The sequence below is a fragment of the Plectropomus leopardus genome, chromosome 13 (assembly GCF_026936395.1).
Source record: "Plectropomus leopardus strain MGB_pleo_1.0 chromosome 13, ASM2693639v1, whole genome shotgun sequence".
Taxonomy (NCBI): Eukaryota; Metazoa; Chordata; class Actinopteri; order Perciformes; family Serranidae; genus Plectropomus; species Plectropomus leopardus.
The window spans coordinates 18,080,182-18,102,105 of NC_142188.1; the positions used below are offsets into that span (position 1 = coordinate 18,080,182).

A 21,924-nucleotide genomic window follows, 5' to 3' on the forward strand; every position below is an offset into this window, starting at 1 on the left:
GGGGTGGTGGGCTGGGGGCAACAGGTCGTTAACAGTGATGAATGCAACTCTATTTTCACTGTTATTGTTCGCTGATGCTCTGCGCAGCACCTCTAACCTCCACGCTGCCGTTCCCATGCCTTTCTTGTCGATGCCATCCATCACGGGCAGCTTTAACTAACTCTAACTATCTCTAATCATCTCTAATCAATTCCAATTATCTCTCCTCTGCTCCTCATGCATCAGTGTCTGCGGTATCTCTCAGGCAGGGGACCGAGGAGCGGGGGTGTAGATAAAGAGGTATGCCTGCAGAACAGAGCGCATGCAGCTCTGTAAAATATGTGCACTTCCTCAAATCTCTGAAACAAGACATAATGTTTATTTTCAGCCAATGTTTTGAGCTTTGGAAGAATAATTGCACAGATAAAAAAGTTATTATTTCAAATGTGATTTTTTTCCCCTAATAGTAGGTTTTAGTAGCAATTTTTCAATATCTGTGTCACAGCAAGAACATGTGCATTCATTCTCCATCTTCCCTTTGTAGTGAAAACTCATTACCCCGTTAGCGTAATGACTACATGGGAGTCAAGTGTGTAAAAACTCCCCACAAATCAGCAGTCCTCTGCTCATTTAACCAACAGCCTTTTATTAACCCGGCTAGCTTTTCCTCAAAAGTTTAATGAGAGCAACTATCTCATCTGCTATCCCTCCCTCCTCCATCGACTGCGTCTTTCTTTCTGTTTGTCCTCTCAGCGGGATGTCTAAGACAAATAGCAACTTTGTTATACAAAGCTTTTCCTCAAACCGTCTCTGTGGAATGAGCAAAAAGAGAGGAAAAGAGGGGAGTCGAAGAGACGCAGAGGAAGAGTGTAAAAGATATAGAAAAAGAGAAGGGGGCAATTAATCCTGTGTCCAAGAGAAGAGAAACCATCTGGGTTAGTGCTCTACCTGAGGGCAGCGGGCTTTCACATTAACCTCTCTTGTTAGGATCATAAAGGCAGACCCTAACAAGCACCGGTGAGCACTTTGAGCAAGTGCAAAGACACACACATATGCAACCATAGACTCTCTTTCTCTCCCTCATCCTCAGACACACACACACACAAATACGCACATGAAATAGTGCAAAAGTCTTCCTCTGGGAGCCGAGAACCTTTTAAGTCCATTAAAAGCTGCTGGCGGGAGCGAGACAAGGCTGTAACCTAACCGCATCAGACTGGAACCAGAACCCATGGTGTGGCCCAGACACACCGCTCAGGAGTTAAGAAGCACATTAGGAAAAACCTTTGTCTTCTGCTGCACTGTCTGATCCCACGCTACCAGACCTAAATTTTAACAAGCGCTAGAAGTCCCTCATAAAGCAGCGACTGTCAATCAAACACAGGCACCATAAAGTTTGCATTATTTTCAATTCCACGGCCCTGGATTGTACATTTGTTTTAACTGCTAAAGAATGTATGGCACTTCCACACCTGAAAAGCTTCAAGGTCCATTACTGTTTCTCTTTAATCCAGCCAAGGATAGAGAACAAATGAGTGTATACACAGACACATAGCGAATCGATTAAGAAATGTTAAACAAAGTCTCATTCTCCAGAATGTGGCAGAAAAGCCAGCACTAGGGTTAGAATAATGAGCGTGAAGTTAGATTGGATGAAACAGGGGAGCTGTGTTAGCACAATCCTCTGGCTGTTGGCAGAGCCCGCTGCTCCAGATGGACTAATCACGCTTGTTCAAGGCCATCCGCTGGTCTGGAAGGCCTCTGTCTGCTCTGTGTCTGCTCCAGCTCGACAGACAATCCACTGCCGCTCAGTGTAAGCGAGCCACGAGCAGGCCAGCCTTGCCCCCCTGCGGATGAGGCTTTGCCCTGAAGCCCTACAGGTTGCTTTTGTCATAATGATAGGTGACGTGAGGAGATACTTGCGAGGAAGTGACAGATAGATTCAAGATGGTGTTAAACATCAAACAAAAGATAAACAGATGGGGCGCTGAGGCCAGGATCATGGGTTAGTCGTACCACTATGTGGATTGAAGGGAGGGAAATGATTTTTCCATGTCCCACTGTTTCATTATTCCCAGATGCTCCAGGTAATCTGAACTGAAATAATGGGAGCAGAAATGATCAGCTAGCAGCAGGGACACTTATTATCTCAAAGAAAGAAAAAAAAACATGGAGCCTTGTTGCAGATGGGAATAAAGATTTAGTGTCACTGTGGGATTGTTTCACTATATGGGGCGCATGAGTGTAAGACCTGTGGGTGTGAGACAGTTGGCCTTAACAAGTGGAAACAGAATGATGACACATCTCATACATACTATGGAGTCCACTGGCAGAGTGAGCTTTGGGGACTTCTCCTGTGACATAAAACGACCTCATTAAGTGACACAGACATCCCTTCACCTTGAACTGAGTTCAGAGTTTTCAGGTCTGGTCCCAATATCGCACCAACTCCCTGTCACCAGTGGATTCTCTTGCAGGCAGACTAGCACAGAGAAACTGCAGATGACTTGGCACAAAGGCCTAACGATGTGCAAAGAACTCATATTTCCACTCATTCAGTTCATCTTGTCTTACAGACAGAAAGAGATCACAGTGTACGCTTGACACACTTCACCTAATAAGTCAAAATGTTAATTAGACCTAACGGCATTCCAGCAAAGTCCAACTGAAGCTGAGCTGTTGTTTAATTGTGTTTAAACCCAGCCAAGGCCAACATTCATCAGACTTCATGAAACCATGCTGAGCAGTGTATTGTTGCACCATGTCTGAGCAACATTTGTGGCTTGCATTATAAAGAAAAGACAAAGAGAGATGGCGTGTGCGCTGACAGAGAAGAAAAAGTGTGCGTTCAATTGAAATGAAAAAGTCAATGTACTTACAGTCGAGACAGGGCAGGGTTCTTCTGAAACAGCAACTCATGAAGCTGCTGCAGTTGATTACGGTTCAGCCGCCTGCGGCAGGGAAAACATATGATCAACCGGTGAATTTGTGTGTGTGTGTGTGTGTGTGTGTGTGTGTGTGTGTGTGTGTGTGTGTGTGTCTTTGCATGCATACCCTTGTGTAGGCTGTGAATAATTTCTGCTAGCTGCCGTAGAATCGGCTTAGCCACAGGCTATTGTGTTTCAGTGCGCTCTGAATGTCACATAAATATCCAACTGAAAGTTCAGGGGAATTAAACTTCAAGTCAGAGACAGAACCGTAAATTATCTCTGCACAGTTAAATTACGATGCTGCGTCTAGTCGTGCTCGGTGCTCTGCTGACTTTCCCAGAGTAACGGAACAGCAACATTCCCATTTAAACAAGTGAATTACATCCACAAGTTATCTAAGCATGAACAGATTTTATCTGGGCCAAACTATGAAAACAAGATGTTTCTAAATAAAATTAAGAGAAATGGATGAGCCTATTCAAGCCCAAGGAAGCATTGACAGGAATGGTGGTTGGCAAGAGACTCCATGTCAAACAACTAACGTCCAGGACTGGCAGGCTTTATGCAAATACAACAATTAAGTCAATGAGGAACAGACTGTTGCTAATCTGTTGGAAACCACAACTCTCTTCTCCTTGAATGGCCCATTGGAGGCACATGGGAGTGAATGCAGCGGCTGTGCCACAGAGAGGCTGCAAATCTGAAAGGCGGGCCACTGCCATTCCTTTAGACACATTCAGACAGATGTTGGGACCTGTGCCACTCACTGTATACACTGGGAAGAGTGCTTGGCCAGCCGAGGTGGAGATTTAGTGCGTAATGGGCATTAATGGTCTGCTGCTGCTGCGTTCACACTCAGCTGTACCTGCTGGTGGGTTAGTGGCTTTAAACATTAGAGAAACGAGCCGCTTAATTTCCACATTGGTCTGGCACATGGATATGTCTACCCAATGTTTGGGATCAGTTGAATTTGGGGGAGGAGGGGAGGCGGCAAGCTGTACACGGCCCCCGAGTTTGGTAATGTAAATTGTTAATGTGGGTTTCAGATCGGGGGAAAGTCTTTCATAAGTTAACCACTATGTGAGCATGACGGCATGTGTCCATAAAGTCATCTGCTGCACAGGTTTCCATGTGGGTAACACTATTGATTTGCTAATGAGCTGGTTGAGGTGTGGTCGGCTGTGTTTGTCTGTGTGTTTTCCCAGCCGGTTTACAAGCTGTCGAGAAGTCCTGGTGCTGTCCAGATGAGCCAGGGTCTGTGGTTGGGGAGGCCTCTTAAGCCCACATATCCCACTGAGGGCATTCCTGTCAGGCCAAGCTAATAAAAAAATACTCTCAGCCCACGCTGTACCCTCTCAGCACCATCCGACCACAATGCAATGGCAGGGAAGTGCCTCACACTTGATACACCATTTACGGTTGATTCCTCCTGTTAGTCTCATTACACTTAAGCACTGGATACAGATCTGTAATAGGGGTTTCATTTGAAGTTTAAGTTTAGAAAAGAAATAAAAATGTGTTATTTCTGGTCTTGCTATCTTCAGACAACCCTGGGTGGTACTCACAGTCGCTCCAGCTCCTTCATGTCATCAAAAGCACCACGCTCAATCACGGTAATCTGATTCTCCATCAGCTGCCTGAAGAAAGAGGACAGAAAGAGAGCCTTAGAGACGACGTGATACAGTGTGGCTTTGACTTTTTTACGAGTCTGTGAAAGGTCACTCAGGCTTTAACAAAGTAAAGGGGGCTTTGGGGTTTGGGTGGTGGGCCTTCTTGCAGTATGTGTATTCAAGCTGGGTGCAATATATTCAACACACACACACACACACACACACACACATACACACACACACACACACAGAGGGCAGTGGTGTGGACTGAGGGCACAGTGTGGAATTTTGGCAAAAGAAGCAGGAATAGCAGCCAGGAAAGTTTCTAAGGTGGCTCAGAAAGTGTAGGTCCGGGCTCTGGTGTGGTCCGCTGGGTGCAGCCGCTGGGCGGAGACAAGACGAAAGGTAGGCAGGGGGTCAGAAAGTGTGAGAGGGGAAACTGAGGTGGCCTCCACGGATTTTACAACTGGCAAAATCATGGGAAAGTAGGCTGTGTCTGTGTGTGTGTGTGTGTGTCTGTGTGTGTGTGTGTGTGTGTGTGTGTGTGTGTGTGCACCTGTTGGATAGCATAGTTGGAGAGTATCAAAGTTGCAGGCAGTACATCAAGGATCAAGGCTATTAGTCATACACAAACAAACACGGATGCACGCAAACATACAGTACATGCACACAAGCAGCAACACATCCTTTCCTCACCTACACTGCCAAAGCTAATGCACAAAAAAGAGGCTTGGATGGTTTTGGAAGTGTTACAATAACACAAGGCTAGGAAGGAGAGAAAAGCGTCCAGCAGCTTTAGAAGCAACAAGAGCTTTCCTTCATTACGTATACAACTGTTCTGTGTTGAAGGCGACCTCTCATGTCTCCTGTGAGGCCACGCTGCGCTGCAACTCAGCAGTCTGGGCTTCCTCCCCATCGAATATAAATGCTAATCACTGTTCGCACTCCATAAACATAGAGAGAAAAGTGCAATTCACCTCCGATCTCTTTCTCATGAATTTAGATGGAAGTGAAAAAAAATTGTGATGAGTACTTTTGAATTGAGATTTTTTTTTTTTTTTTTTTACAGACAGTCTGGGAGCATTCAGTTGTTCTGATGTCTTTCTTTCTACTTTGTCTCGATTGTTCCTCTATCGTTTTGCAATTTCTCTCTCTCTCTCTCTCCCTCTCTCACACACACAAACACACACACACACACACACACAGAGCTGACGAAGACTAGTCAGTGCCAGACAACTGGCACTTAATCAGCTGTGTTGATTTTAGACTGACAAGAAAGATGGCAGCTGACTGTAAAGATAAACCTCTGTTCCTGTTTGGCTCCTTCTGAGGGTTGCCCAAAGGTCACAGGTCAACCCACTGTTAGTCTTTACACTGATGCCCCACAGAGGTCATTGCCCCCAAGCACACAGACTTCTTTCTGGTTGCATACACAGACATGCCATGTACCTATACCAATATAACCATGCATCCTGTATATAATTAGCTGACAGTATATGTGTGACATACAGTGGTGGCTGCGAGGGAATCAGAGGCTTTACAGCAAGGGAAGTACAGTCCTTAGTGCCCCTGCAAGGAGTTGTTTCCTTCTTACTTGCTGGTGACAAGCTGCCGACATGAAGGCATTTAACCTCCACGGGGGGGTAGGAGGTGGTGCAGAAACGGGGGCATGCATAGGAAGACGAGAGAGGACAAGGAGCAGTGGGAAGAGAACGGGACGACAGGGGGATGGGTGAGTAACGATGAGGCTTGAAAATAGTCAGGCTTCGCTGGGTTGTAAGGAATTATGTGCAGCTCGTGTTACATTTAAAACATGCTGAGGTCTACACAGCTTCCCCTCCAGCAGTGTTTTTAACAACTATGGCACTAATCGCAAGCGTGTGCGTTCACATGCACACATATAGACAATTTTACAACTACTTTAATACCTGAAGTCACAAGTGCTGTTTAATTTCAACACAGAGGGAGTCAATGGCTTCACCTGAATGTGTTAACTATGTTGAGAGCCTATTTAGGATTGGCGCTTGTGTACACATTGCATGTTGATGTGTGGGAACAGAGGGCAAGTGAGTGTGTGTGAGTCTAAGGGACAATAAGTGCTACTACAATGTACAGAATACAGTGAGAGAGAAGGCCATTACTTCGCTGGCTGTAGTCACTCAGTAGCTTAATGTACTCTGAAGTAGGACTCTTGACAGAAGCATTTCCACTTCGCTGGGTTTATGCTAATTTCAGCAGCAAGTCTATAAAACTTGTGAGCTCCGAGGTTAGATCCAGCTCTGGTATGCATGAATAGATAAACTCAGACACAGACTGGAGATACGTACACATACAAACATTTCATCATCACACATGAAGGCAAGTACTTACAGAACTCGGATGTACTTGAGTCCAGCGAAGTCGCTCTTGGTGATGCGTGTGAGGTTATTCCCATTCAGCTCTCTGCGAAGACAGACACGCAAACATATATGAATAATTGATCTTTATTTTCTCTCTGAACCTGTTTAGCCTGATGACTTAAGGAGCAGACGGTGGCAGAGAGGTGTCTATGTCTACTGATACGTGAGTCAAAATCTTATCTTTGCAACATACACGAAGTGCCCCAAGTTGTTTGTTAAAGCATGCTACTGGTGTAATATATGCTGAGAGAAAAATTGCCGGTGTTTTTATGAATTGCAAATTACTTTGGATGTTAAATCTAACATATATTGACGGGTGGAGTCAGAAAGGTTGCATTAGAGGGAAGTTTGCGCTCTGTTCTAAATCCACTGGGAGATATTAAGAGGTCCTATTAAAATGGAAGCCACATTTGAGCTGCCTGTTTGTCTTTCTATTCCAGCCCTCTTCCACCAACACCCACAACCCCCCTCTCGCTCTGTCTGCCCCGTCCTTCTACTATTGGTGAGGATTAGCAGGAGCCAGCGGAGGGGATTTGGGAAGGGCCACAAGGCCAGAAAGCTAAGTGCTGTGGATATAATGGGAGCAGCCTCCCTGCTGAGACCTGGCCATCGCTGCTACGGAAGGAAGAGACAAAATAGTTGAAAAGGAGAGGTTTGGAATTTGCTGAGGGGTTCTTATAAAAGTATCATTATTTAATGGCTAGGGCTGGGTATGGTTTAACAAATTACAATACCACTACAGCAGGATATTATGGCATGTTTAAAAGGATCTGATACCAATAGAGTACTTCATCCAATACCTATAATGTGAATAAAGTGGCATTTCGGAACACAGAACTACAAACTCTGTCAATAAACTGCACATGATGACCCAATTGCAGCTTTGCAGAGGGCTTCCGTGTCTAAATCTTATGTTTTAGGTATTATCCTGCGTCTACCCTTTACGTTGCCATTATTGTGATGCCACTACCATGATGTCAACAAATGCATTATGGTGGGATGACATTGCACATGCTTATATTTATATAATGACAGTACAAGGCAACCAACGCAGGGACATCAACAAACTCACATGCTGCCACGTATGGTTAGGTTACTGATGTGTAGGTTAAGGAAAAAGGGCACATGTTAAGGTGTAGAAAAAAAAACACATTCAAACAGGAAGAGAACACTAGACTCCTGCATAAAAGTCCAGGTTGGTTCAACCTATCCACCTCTGCTCAAGCCTGCCCTGTAGGCGCCCTTGTGCTCTTTATATTATGTCATTAATGGCAGCTTTTCAACCTTAGGCCATCCTGCCGCATGCACACGCAACAGGTTCCGTCTGGCCGTGTTGCTCAAATGATGCTGCCTGTGCAAGTATCAGGCTAACTATCTGTTAGATTCACATGGTGAACATTAACAGTTATGAATGGGTTTAACAGTAGAGTCAAACTGTTTCCATGCAATTTTGTTGGTACCATTCAACGGTTTAATGTTAGATGTTAGCTGTTGCTGTGTAAGCTTGTGCCAACCGGACAGACATTGAAATGACGCCACACTGAGGAAAACAGCTCTGGAGATGGCAGCAGCAAAAGCTTTTTATCGATCCAGCAGGGAGTCATAACTAACTGTAGTCTGCTGAACTTAACTGTGGCACAGTTTCAGCTACATCTGCTAACATAAGACAGGTTTGTATTGTCCTTTGTTGCTGCAAAGGTATCTGAAAGATTCGTAGTTAAGCTCAGTAGCAGATTGTATTCTCATGACAGAGGCAAAAGAAGGCAAGCAAAGCATGCAAACATTTCTCTGTGCTACCGCACTTTCAAAGCATTATGTGTCCACCCTGCACTGACTCTCTAACCCCTGCACCCCAAAGCACAACCTAAAAACTGGTTCCAAATCCACGCCAAAAGCGCTAGTCTCTCTCCCTCACTCACTCTCTCCTTCTCTCGTCTAATGACCACTCCAGGGACTGTAGCGCTATGCAGTATAAAAGAGAACAGTCATTATAGACAGATGGTTTGTGTGTGTGTGTGTGTGTGTGTGTGTGTGTGTGTGTGTGTGTGTGTGCGTGCGTGCATGTGTACACAGGTGCATTGAAAGGCCAAGCGACAGGGCCACGGGAAATAAATAATGGACTGGGCTTCATTAGCCTGGGCTCCGATACACACACATGTGGTGCTCATTACAGGTGCTTACGCAGATACACACACACACACACACTTTTGGATTCCCAATGTCTTATCTTCAGGGTGGTCACTGCTGATGACACACGGAGGACGTTAAATAGGAGGAATATAGAAGAGGAGAAAGGGGAGAAAGATGGTTAAAGTGAGGGGTGGCAGGGAGAAAATGTGGGAAAATGACTCACACGTAAACAAGTGAAACCACACTTTTCTCCCCCAGCAATGAGGTCTTGCTTTATCCTGTAATAAAAGACACGCAATAGTCTCTGCATGTACTGCAGAGCTGACTAATCAAATCAGTTACGCAACATCTCATAGTGTTTTGTTAGCTGAGGTCTGGTAACTGAAGTAAATTTACGATGATGCATCGTCCCGCTGAAAGTATCCATATTGGCCATGCACCTGTTCAGCAATGTCGTGACATTTAGGCAATGCTCAAATGCCACCAGCAGCCTATGATGTTTTAGGGAGTTGGGATCTACACTGTTTATGACATATTCTGACCTTTTCCATTGGCATTTTGCAAAAGAACCCATGCAATGTTTTCAATGCACTGAAATTGCACAGCTCATAATAAGTTTCTTGAAAACTGCCCAGGTAATAACGTTCCTTCTGTAGCTCATCTGCTTCAAGGATTGATGTCTTGACCTTCTGAAGTCAACTGTTATATTGCCCTTTAAAGAGCACATTTAGGAAATCCACTATCCCAAGCATGCATTTTGTGTTAAAAAGGGAAATGTTACTAATAAAGTGGAAACTGGGCTTTATAATAAGCACACAAAGCCCAAATTTGGTGTTAAAGCTCCTGGTGTTTGACCCAAGTGATGATGTCTGCTGACCCATGGGAGTATTCTGTCTCTGGGGAATCTGGCCAAGTAACTCCTCTGTCTGTGAGGATGCTCTGTTGCTCTAGCTGATGGAAAGTAGCTGGGATTCACATCAGCTTCAGACCAGGAAGTAATTTTTGCAAGCACACAGTAGCGGTGTACAAGTGATTGTTGAACTCTGGTGCTCAGTTCTGCATGGATCAACAAATCTAGGTGAACCCATGACTTGAACATGGAAAGGTAAGAGAATATGGACTCGAAGGGTGCATAAAGTCTGAAGTCAGCAGCACTCATTTCTGTGTTGATCCCATGTCTAAATAAGGGCACTGTATACCAAAGTAATACATGCTGTCAATGCCTCAAAAAAAACTGCTGTTTCATAGCTACAATATCAGTCACTCTTTGTTTTACAATCAAAGGAGGCTAAGTAATGGCTTTTGGCACGGCAGCAAAGGCACATTCACTCCTTTCATAGACAGATGTTTTGTCGTACTGACTTTCTTTGGGTTTTCACATTACATTACTGCAGTATTACTTTAGAGGCTGAAAATTATTAGGTATCATTCCCAGTTCCTATAGCGAAGGATTTCCACCTCCGACTGCTTCAGTCAAATCCATTCCATCCTCTGGAAACTCTGCAAGGATTCCCAGCGCTGACACACTTCCTGGAGAGCAAGTGGATTTATGACATCACTATCTAATCCCCCTTCATCTTCCGTCTCAAACTGATTGATGCCTGGGAGTACTTCCTGGTGCACCTTCCCTCGGGTGGACACGCGGCAGCTATGCTCCACTGCTCCACATCTCTATAATTCAAAGGGGCTCAGAGCACTGCTGCTACAATGCTGAAAAACTCATTATGTTTATTTCTGCCAGCTGCTGGGGTCCCTCCACTGAGGGGGACCTGGTTCGAATTGAGCAATATTACATGAAATGAAACCCCAAGACTAGAGGGAGGATAAGCAAACAGACTGGCTCACTAAGGTCTGCGTACAGACACACTCACACAGATACAGATATCCACATGTGCTCTGTTTCTTACACACATACACAAAGTCCATATAAATATACTGTATCAGGGAATGAGTACAAGCACATCTACTGGCATGTACACAAACAGTGCACGTGGGAAAGGCAATTGTGTTCTGTTAGGAGCTGGCCAGAACAAAAGAATATAATGATCACAAGAGAAACTACTGTTGACTGTACAGCTTTTCAACAGTGTTATCAATTTTGCAGAAACACTGCAGAGCTGAAATAAATATAGACGCAGAGGGACATTAAGTCAAAGAGATCAGTCCATTTTTTAAGGGAGCAGTGTGTAGGATTTAGCGTGCATCTTGCAGTGAGGACTGCAGACTGCAATCAGTTTAAACTTCTCCCATGCACCAAGAGCCAAGAGCAGAGGTCTCTTCCTCTCCAAAACAAACTGATCATGTGATTAAAATAATTACACTGAAAAATGTAATGTTGGAAAAAAGTAAATGAAGTTGGCCCAGCACCTGCTAATGTATGTTCACCTTTTTTCTTTATTAATTTTAGATCCTGACATTGAGGAGATTTTGACTGTAAGACAAATTATCTGCCTCTCAAAACAAAAACAGACGCAGTGATTTAAACGGGTAAAAACCCTGAATAAAGCAGTTCCATGTTAAAAATATGCGTTTTTGTAAGCACATTGTTTCTGGATGGTTCCTGTAGACAGCAGTGATGAGTTGATGAGGGGGAAGAGGGCAATGTATGAGGGCTGGGATGAAGATATAGATGGGAAGAGGTGTGTTTTTTTAATATCAGTGTGGAAAAAAGTTGAGTTGAATCTAGCGTGTAAGGCAGGGGAAAAGGACAGGGAGGCATAGGAACTTTATACAGACTACAAGTTCTGGATATAAAGAAGAATTTGAAAGAAAAAAGGTTGAAATAATTTAAATGCGTGTATTTTTAATTTTGCTCAATAAACATGAAGTTGAAAAAAAAAGATCAGTGTTTTTCCGACGCCGTTCTGCTCGTTGATGAGAGGCTGCTAGCCATGGCGGCCAAAACAGACATGCGAATGGCCATCTCTGGAGCCGGTGTTTAATTTGTCCATTCTTGGCTGCTGTAGAATTGTGGCACTGCAACATAGTGGACTCTGTGGAAGAGGACTCTCTCCCAATGTAGATACAAACGACTCAGTCTAAGGTAACAAAAAACAGATCATTCTTATTTTTAGGTAATTTTACACTAAATAAAACATATTATATTATATTCCATTTCTGTCAAGGCACCCCCCTTAATTTTCCACACTGGACATTTACATAATTGCTGCCATACTTTGGAGCATTAATAATGTTGTGGTGACACTCAGTTTAATAGTCTTATAACTGCAGCCACAAAACAAATTGGCAGTGCAAAACTTACTAACCAGCTGTGGTCAAGGACAAGACACAATGTAGCCAGGGTTGCAAAAAATAGTTAGCAGGCTTACAAAAGCATTTCACAAGCTCAAAATAGTTCACCTTTTATCAAAGACTTAATTCCTTTTCGCAACACTAACACATGCTCATACATTTGTACAAGCAAGGACAAACTGAAACAGCAACATGCTAATCCTTCATGTAGAGGTCAGAATTTGTTTTTGTGCAGGTCAAAATTCATTCAGACTGAACTGGAAGTAAAAGCATCTTGCTCCCATCCTCTTTTAAAATTAAATTTGAATGACTTATTGACATGCTTTTTTATTTTTGCAGTGCAGTCATTCTGTATCGCTGCTGCAAGCACCACAGGACCATTTGTCCTGAACAGCTTTTGCCTGGCAGGGAAGACAGAAGCCAGCTGATTGAGGATCAGTGGCACAGTGTTGTCCAAACTCCTTACTGTGGAGACAATCTGATGATCAGAAGCCTGAGGTCATGTACAGACCTGAGCGTGCTCATTAACCACAATCACACATTAATAATGCTATTTGACCGGACCAGCAAGCACTCTACCTAATGAATGAAGTGAACAGGTTGAGAAGCTGCGGAAGAGCGAAGCATTCCTCCTCCGCCAGACTCTACGACATATGGACGTGACAGCCGTGAAACACACAGGAGGAGAGAAAAAAAAATAGAGTCACTGAGAGCCAGAAAGAAGACAGAGCTGCTCTGACAGTGTTGTTAGCTGCCTGAAAGCGATGGTGTGGAGCAGTGTGGTGGAGTGTTGCGAGTAGCTGCGGAGCAGTGAGGAGCTGACGGGCTGTCTGGGAAACGTCAGTGCAGAAATGAGGCCTGGTTGAGAATGAGGAGAAAGTAACCTACATACTAGTTGGTCCAACAGGCTACAGAACCAGGCAGTACCATCTGGGCTCAGGACAACTTCTTTCTCAAAGACAGAGAGAGTGAGAAAGTGAAAGAAAGAGAAAGCAGACCACCATGACCAAAATAACACTCTTAAACGCAACTGGAACACTTCTATCCACACTAAGAGGTCAGATTTCTGCTCAGCTTGAGCAAAACATTCCCTCTCCATTGAAATGTGGCTTTCAGACGAGCAGTTATAGCCCTCTACTGTACATTTTAATTGTGTGTGTGTGTGTGTGTGTGTGTGTGTGTGTGTGTGTGTGTGTGTGTGTGTGTGTGTGTGCACGCGCCCGTCAACAAGCGTCCAAGTGTGTGTGTGCGCAAAGCTGTCTGAGAGTGTTTTCCCGGATTCTGGGCTCCTCAAGGGCTATTTACAGTGTCCATTCTGCTCAGTCAGGCCTCGGGAGCAAGATTAGAGATAGGAAAGGTAAATATCAAGCAGATCCTACACATGCATTGCACGCACACACACACCCTTCTCGGAGCATTGACCTGCGCAGGGTCCCCTGCATTTTACAGAGCCTCCGTCATTTCATTAACTGCCACAGGTAAAAGTCAGGGACCAAAACCCAAGCATCTGTCTTTTGCTGTTTTTACCTGGCCTTCACACTACAACTACAACCTTGACAGGGAGACAGAGAGCTTTTTTCAGATGCTGCTGTAAGCAAAAAATAGACAGATAGCAAGAGAGACTGTGAGATTAAAAAAAAAGGAGACATGGGGCGGGGGTGGGGTGGGGTTGACTTACAGCCACTTTCTGGTAAAACATAGATAACTTATGACACTCTCTAAGGCCAAAGTGAATCAAATAAACATCTGTTCTGATGTGTGTTGCAGCCATAATGTGGAAGAAGAACACACACAGGGTTGTAGCAGAGGCAGAGACTGAGGGGTCTTTCATGGTTTACACTGTATCTGTAGTTTGTTCAGTGACAGACGCTGAGGTTCTGTTGTGGCTTTGAGTCCCGCATGAAGGCATTTAGGCTGTATGAATGTGTACTTTGACTGTAAAGTGGATTGTGTGAAAAAAACATCTGCTCTGCCACATCTATTATGTTTCCACGCAAAGTATGTTTGCCTGACAGATGTGCGCTGATGACTAGTAATTTGATGGATGCTGCCTGTGTGCTCAGATCTGTCGGATGATCCCTGAGAATAAAGAGTTGTTGTACACTTGGCCCTCTCTCCCACCTAGCGCGCTGATGTCTGCATTCCTCCAGCTCTTTACAAAGATTAGCTTTTCTGCAAGCAGATAATCCTGCTTCAAAACCAGGATGACAAGTCAATTAGGTTATTAACTAATCAAAAGAAAATGTATCCGCAACTTTTTCTGACAATCAAGTAATTGTTGTGGTCATATTTGTAGCATATATGCCTTCAGCTGCTAAAATTTGAGACTTTGTTGCTAGTTTTTGTCATATATGATAGTTAATCAAATCTCTTTAGGGTTTGGACTGTTGGTCAGATAAAACAAGACATTTAAAGACCTCTCAAGCAGTCAAAAATCCTTGGCCATTATCCGCACAATCTGGGCACACCGGAAGAATTGAGTCAGGCCGCATCCAGCTGCAAAACTTGGCTGATATTCGGCACGAAAGACACCTAACCCTAACGTCAACCCAGATTTGGGCCAAATAAACTGGCCCAATTCCTGCTGCCGATACTGTATTCACTGGGCCGTTGTCAAAAAAATGTCCTGACCCAGCATCGGCCCAATCTTGGCACGCCTGCGGAAATCATTTGGTTCGCATACGCTTGCCAGACTTGGCAGAGATTTTGCACCAGTGACCACCCAAAATCGGGGCCAAATAAACTCAACGGTTCCTGCTGCCGACACTGCCATCCCTGGGCAGTTATCAAAAATTACCTGGCCCAGCATCGGCCTCAACTTGGCACGCTGGAGGAAAATAAGGCAGGCCGCATCTGGTTGCTCAACCTGACCAAGACTCTATACTGTCGGGCCACATCATAGCAGCCAACACTGCCATCATTAGGCTTGGACTCTTTCTTGACTCTGACACTTTATGGACGAAAACATTCATAAATTAATTGAGAAAAACAGATTTAATCGATGAATCCATATTTTGAGAGTTAAGACCGACTTTAGCACTGTGCATTCAAACACTTCAATGTTGCACCGAACACAGCGCTGACATGATCAGTGCCCAGACTGATGCAGATCTCAAGCATCCCTTGAATCTGGATTGCTGCCCATAATTTCCTCTCAGACTTGTATCACATCAAAAGTGTCTTGACTAGCGTGAAATGTGGATTATGAAGGCATATCTACAACATGGGAGAGTGTTCACTGATGTGCATTTTAATACATACACACACACACACACACTCTTCACTCTTCGTTGCCAGCTTTTTAACAGCTAGCCAGGAGGGTTAAAAGAAAAGATGGACTTCTGAGAGATGAAAGGTGATCTAGGTGGATTCTCCAAATTCAATTTTCATGGTCTGCCGAGGTACAGCCACTCTTAGATAGGCGTGCAAAGCAATCACGCATGTACACTCACATATGCACATGCTCACAGACATCTCTTATAAGCATGTCAGACACGCATAAGTAAGAAATCCGATTGATGGGGTCATTTTTTTTTAGCTCTAGTGAGTGCAATCACACACTTCCGTAAAGTAGCTGTGCTCATCGGGAGAGCAGGCCGGTGGGTGTGGGGTGAGTTTAGACACACAGCAGCTGGCTTTGATACTCGGCAGGTAGTCATCACTCTGCTTAGACAAGCAACACGCTTATGGTACATGTATAGAAAATGTAATAAAATGACTAAATGCTTAGACCACCTGAAAAAAAAAACAGTACAGAAAGAAGCACGAAGACATACTGTACTTAAGCCTACAATTAGAGATGTTCCGATACAATTTTTTGTCTTCCCAATACCGATTCCAATATCTGAACTTGCGTATCAGCTGATACAGAGCACTGATCCTTTACCACCGCAATATAAAGACATTAAAAAAAACATTTACCACATTTACCAGGTGTACACAGCTAACCCTGTATGGATATTAAATAATTGCCATCATTGTTTCATGGCATGGCTCAAGTTAAACCTTTTGTAAAACATGAACAAATACATACAGAGAAGGAATGCCATAGAACTGTCTTCCATCCAGTGTAAAATATTGTGAAATTGTTGACATTTGTTAATGGCTTACGTCCCACTATTTACTGGAAGTCAAATCTTCCGCGTCACTCTAAAACAGTAATAGAAGTGGCTGCACGATGAAGAAGAATTGATTTCTGAGAAAATTGCTATTTTATCCACTTGTGAAACAGAGTTCTTCAGGGACAATGTTTTTTCTGTTGACCAAGGTAGAAGTTAATGTCGCTCTGGTTCCCTGGTCAAAAGCCTGTGGGATTTTTCTGTTAGATTACTGCAGAAAATAAGATCTGTGGCAAACAAACATTTATGATACTAACACGTCGTTTTCTTAAGAAAGATAATCTTCACAAATGAACACCACTTTTATTTTTGAAGGCTAAATGCAATCGCCAGGAGTAAAAAGCTAATGTTAGGCTACAAACGAACTACCCCATGGTCACATGACGAAACGTCACCACCACCACAAGGCGGCAAAGCCATGTTCGGCATGATGACGTTCTGTCGTCTTGTGAAGCCACTTGTCAGCAACTGCCTTTTAAAAGAAAAATAAAAGCTTTAAAATTTACGTAAGGGTAATTACTGACGCATTTTATGTCGCAGAACAAAACGTGACAATCTCTAAAGCTTGTGTTAACAGACCTTATTTCAGGCCTCTAACCAAAAACCCATTCAAAAAACCCATCAACTTTGAGTAGAGGGAACTGGGAATGGGAAAATGCTAAGTCATATCTGGGTTTTAGGACTCAATGATTGAGCGCTCTGAAACTACTTTAAAGTTTATTAATACATTATATGGCATCAGATTGGTGAATAAACTTGCATACTCGCCAATACCCGAGGAAGCATTTTTGACAGTATCGGAACAACTCTACCTAAAACACCTATATTACCAAATAATTTGTCTGGCAGAGGACTCACAAGACAACTCACAAATACTGACCAGAAAAAAGAAAGCTATAGCGATGGCGACCACCTCAGTATTCAACACAAAAGAAAAGACCACAGCTGTATAGTGCAGGCAGTAAATTGAAATGACTGAGTCCCAGGCCTGTAATTTTACAATCCTCCACTGAGCATAAACATTCTCTGAATGATCTTCATTCCAGGCATTATCACTCCTCACGGGGTTAGCGGCTGTGAGGATGGATATATTAGACTATACAAAAGGATCTCAATGAAATTCACTCTGCCTCGGAGTTAGACCTGTTCTGCCCTTCATAATAAATAACATAATCCTGTTGATTCATTCATTAGCTTTGTGGTGGAGTTACATGTCTCTTCACTCCTCTGTACAGTAATCCCTTCATTACCACCTCAGTAACTGTGCCAGCCTGGCCTTGAAGGATCTTCTCATCCTGCTCTCGACCCCCACAGCTCCACCCCTCTCCCCGCTTCTTTTGTCTTTTCCCATCTCGCTCTATCCACTTTAGTCACATAGCCAGGTTTGGCAAGTAGTGGGCAGGCTGTGTTCAGTCTTGTCAGGGTAAATTATGGATCAGGTGGCCGGTGAGCTGTCAGTTGTACCAGCTATGTGCCAGTGCCAAAAACACCACAGGCATTCCCTGGCACAAACACACACCTCCCACCTCCAACCCTCAAAATACATAAACATAGTTATCGAAGTAAGGGAGCCCCTCATCTTCAACCACCATCAAACCTCATGTGTTTTCATCTAACATTACTTATTCACCGCACGCATGCTCACATATGGAGGCTCATGCTCAAGTTTATGAACAAACACAAGTGAGCATCAGATTTATACAGGCATGCACAAACACACACATATGGTGTGCAGCCTCCTCCTCCTCTGTTCTGGAGGAGCTCCAATGTGCCCCCAAATCTCTGTACAGGGTATTATTTTGCATAGAAAATACCTCAATACATTGGCTTTTTGTAATTAGAGGTACACACACTGCTTCTTCTTCTCTGCAAATCAATTCATTTGCAGATGAGACGCACACTTAATCCAAACAGCGGGGCTTTTATGGAGATGGAGCACAGAGAGAGAAGGGCTGCAGGTTTAGTCAATACCTGTCCACACAAAATCTTAACTAACAGCCTCTGCTGTCTGTGTGACGTCATGTTAATCGCAGATTTTTTCTAGCATAAGCCGATATCAATGTGATCACCACATGCTGTTTTGCCACAGCAAATGAAGAGAGACAAGGAAAAAGAGACGGAGAGAGAGGATGGATGCAGGGAGGGAGCAGAGGGGGAGGGAGCGGCCGGTGGCCCGTACGAGGCAGGGTGCGATTTTAATACGTGGAGCTCACAGTCTCATTACAGGCTTCAGTCTGAAGAGCGCAGGGGTCAGACCTGATCCAAACCCACACTGACAAGTGCAAATGGGATTCTGCTGTCTGTCTCAACACCCTCCATACACACACCCTGCCCCACAAACACAGACGGACACTTTCTATCAAAACCAACCCCCTCCTTCTCAAACACACACACACACACACACACACACTCTACCTCACAAAAGCATCACCCTGTGTACAATCGCACACAACTATGCATTTGCATCCATAAACACACAGCAAAGCAAACTGGAGAAGTGAATTGCGACCTTTTCTACTTTGTTACCTTTTCTAGTCTGCATCTGCTTCTCTATCGAACACTAATACTACACCGCCTCCTTCCATTAAAGTGAGGCAAGTACATTTTGCAACATTACATACTTGAAATCTTTTAATTTCAATGATTTCCAAAGTAAAAGTTCCTGTTAACATTTTCTTCCTAAAGATGAGGGCCCCAGCTTCAGGGACAATTCTATAAAAACTTGACTGACTCATTACTCATCTTTGACCCCAGTAGCAGTTGCACAATTTCATTCACATAAACACACATTTTCCACATGCATTCACATAAATCTAGCTATGCACATGGGACCATATCATGTGAGGCAGGGTGGGCCGTGTTGACTTGCACAATCACCTTGATGAATCACCCCAAGTAACGGCCTGCAGAAGAGCATAGTCTGTTGAGTAGTGACTCTCAGTGGAGATTGGCTATCTTCTACATGACCTACACACAGCTAATACATGCGCGCACACACACACACACACACTCACTCTCTCTCTCTCTCTCTCTCTCTCTCTCTCACACACACACACACACACACACACACAAACGACCCAGGAATAAATTACATGTGACCTTTATACACATCATGTTTAAAATGCATTATCCTGAGTGTGCTAGACATGCTTAAAAACATCCAGAGATATTGCGGCGATAAAACCCCCTGCTGTACATGACCGATGAATGCACAAACAACTTTTTACACAAAAATGCTCTTGAGTGGAGGGGCAGTATATTTCCAGTGTGAATGGCCATTCATGTAAAAGGAAACCACAAAATGACCATGTTTCCTCTCTGCTTCAATGTTGAACCAGCATGTGCACATAAGCAACCCGGAAACATGCGTACCGGCAGGCAACAGAAAAAAAAGGTGTTCTTAGAAATTAAAAATGAAAAGCATAAAATATGCAGCTAGCTCCCACTATGCCAACAGTGCCTCTGACACAGGCATTCTCTCCTCCGTTCCCACCACATGTTTTATTCAGGACTGATATTCTAAAAGCTGAAATAGAACAATCTATTTCCCCTTGCATTCCTCACTTCTGATTTACTGATGAATATTTCAGAGGAATGTCAGAAAAGACAGAGAAACTCCACTCTAAAAGCCGGCGTCTGCCTCACCTCTCCCTTCAATCCTCCCATCCTCCTGCTGTCTTTACAAGACAGCTACGTGATCCTCGTGCAAGACTCACTTAAGTAGCAGATTTGCTTAATTTTCTACATGATTTAACAATTTGTGGAGTGAGTGTTCAGGGGCATGAGAAGGGGGCGAGAGGGGAGTCTTTGGCCCAAGAGTGGAGGAAAGTGAAAAGGGGGAAGAGGGGGGAAAGGAGATAAAGAGAGGCACCGTGCTGCACAGATAGGACACATGATATGAGTGGGAAAAACATGTTCCAAAAAAAACTACACTAGGACCAGACAGCAAATTTCGTTTTGACTAAGAATAATTTAAACTTTTTGACAGATTTTACTTTTTAAATCACTGAATGTACATCACATGAACTAAAAGTGGAGCAAAACACAGACTACATTAATTTCTGGATTTTAAAACAAACATAAAATAAATGCAGCAAGCATAAACAAGCAGGTGAGTAAAATATGGACACATGTGAAAGGCACACATCTGCTCCTGCTCTTTCCAGTCCCTCATGCCTATTTATACCTGACTGGAATGCCAGTGAGTGACTGACTGAATGACACACACACACACACACACACACACACACACACACACACACACACACACACACATATACACACACACACACACACACACACACACACACACACACACACACACACACACACACACACACAGAGCTTTACAGGCAGAGCTATTGTTCTCTCTCAGTCTTAGCAAAGTCATGTGCACCACTACAATATAACGTGGAAACAGAAGGAAAACAGTAGATAAAGAAGACAGAGAGACACTGTCAGGGAGTTTCTCTATCTCTGTCTCTCTCTCACTCACACACACACACACAGGGAGTACTGTACAGATGGTACTCACAGTCTTTCAGTATTGCGGGGGATATTCCTTGGCATGGTTTTGAGACCCAGTCCATGGCAGTCCACTGTGGTGCCGCTGCAGGTACACAGGGCTGGGCAGGCACTGGCGTTGCTCATGAGCAGAGCAGAGAGCATCACCATCCACATCCAGAGTGGCTGCCCGGCCAGGCTTCCCATGCCTGCCCCAAAACAGCTACCTCTGACAGGCATATTCACCACCACTGCAGCCAGTTCTTCAACAAAACCCCCTGACTTCTTTCTGTCCACCTTTCTCTGCAGTAAAAAAAAAAGAGCAAGAGTCCTGCTACACCTTGCAAGTCCTCTAGAATAATTATAAATTTGTGGTGAATATAAATAGAAAACTATAACAAATGCTAATAGTTTCCTCTTGAAGCAAATCCTTTTTGTTCTTCTAGATCTCTTTTGATGTAGGAATGATATCCACCACAGTTACACCACTGGTGTAAAAAAAAGCAGTTTTCTTTCTCTTATTTTCTCCTTGCAAAACTCCTCTCTTGTCTTTGTGGAGTTGCTGTGCTCTGGTCTGCACACGTCTGCGTCTCTGTCCTCCTCTCACTCAGTCCCGCTCTGCTCTGCTCGCCTGAAGAGAGAGGGAATAGGGAAAGAGCAGAAAGAGAAAAAAATCCAGTCTCTTTCTCTCTCTCTTACATACACACACACCAGTCATCCATCACAAGGATCTACAAATAGCCGAGCCCCCGACTCCACCCCTACCCCTCCTCTCCTCCCCCACCTCTTTCCCTCCTCACAACACCCCCCTCCAGAACCCTGCCTGAACTCACTCTCATTCTCGAGATCCCTCTTTCATTCTCTTGATTCTATTCACAATACAAATCTACTCCAAGTATCTTTCATTTTCTGTTTGTTTTGTTTTCTCTCTCACTCCAGTTCTTTCCTTTCAGGTTTGCCTCCAGGCAAACCCCTGGCGAAAGAGACCTAACCTGCATGACAC

General features: G+C 44.0%; 1 protein-coding gene across 4 annotated transcripts in view; it reads right to left on the reverse strand.

The window, feature by feature from the left end:
* The window catches only part of slit1a (slit homolog 1a (Drosophila)), a 107,713-nt gene extending 86,079 nt beyond the window's left edge, over positions 1 to 21,634 (reverse strand). For 2 of the 4 annotated variants that reach the window (XM_088086321.1, XM_088086320.1), the window contains exons 1-4: positions 20,953 to 21,634; positions 6,890 to 6,961; positions 4,475 to 4,546; positions 2,859 to 2,930 (exon numbers count right to left, since the gene is read on the reverse strand). In XM_088086321.1, coding sequence (XP_087942447.1) covers positions 2,859 to 2,930; positions 4,475 to 4,546; positions 6,890 to 6,961; positions 20,953 to 21,161 — 425 coding nt within the window. In that variant the 5' untranslated portion in view covers positions 21,162 to 21,634. The remainder of the gene's footprint in view (positions 1 to 2,858; positions 2,931 to 4,474; positions 4,547 to 6,889; positions 6,962 to 20,952) is intronic. The other 2 variants (XM_042501676.2, XM_042501675.2) reach the window with 1 other exon arrangement.
* Between the last annotated feature and the right edge of the window lie 290 nt (positions 21,635 to 21,924).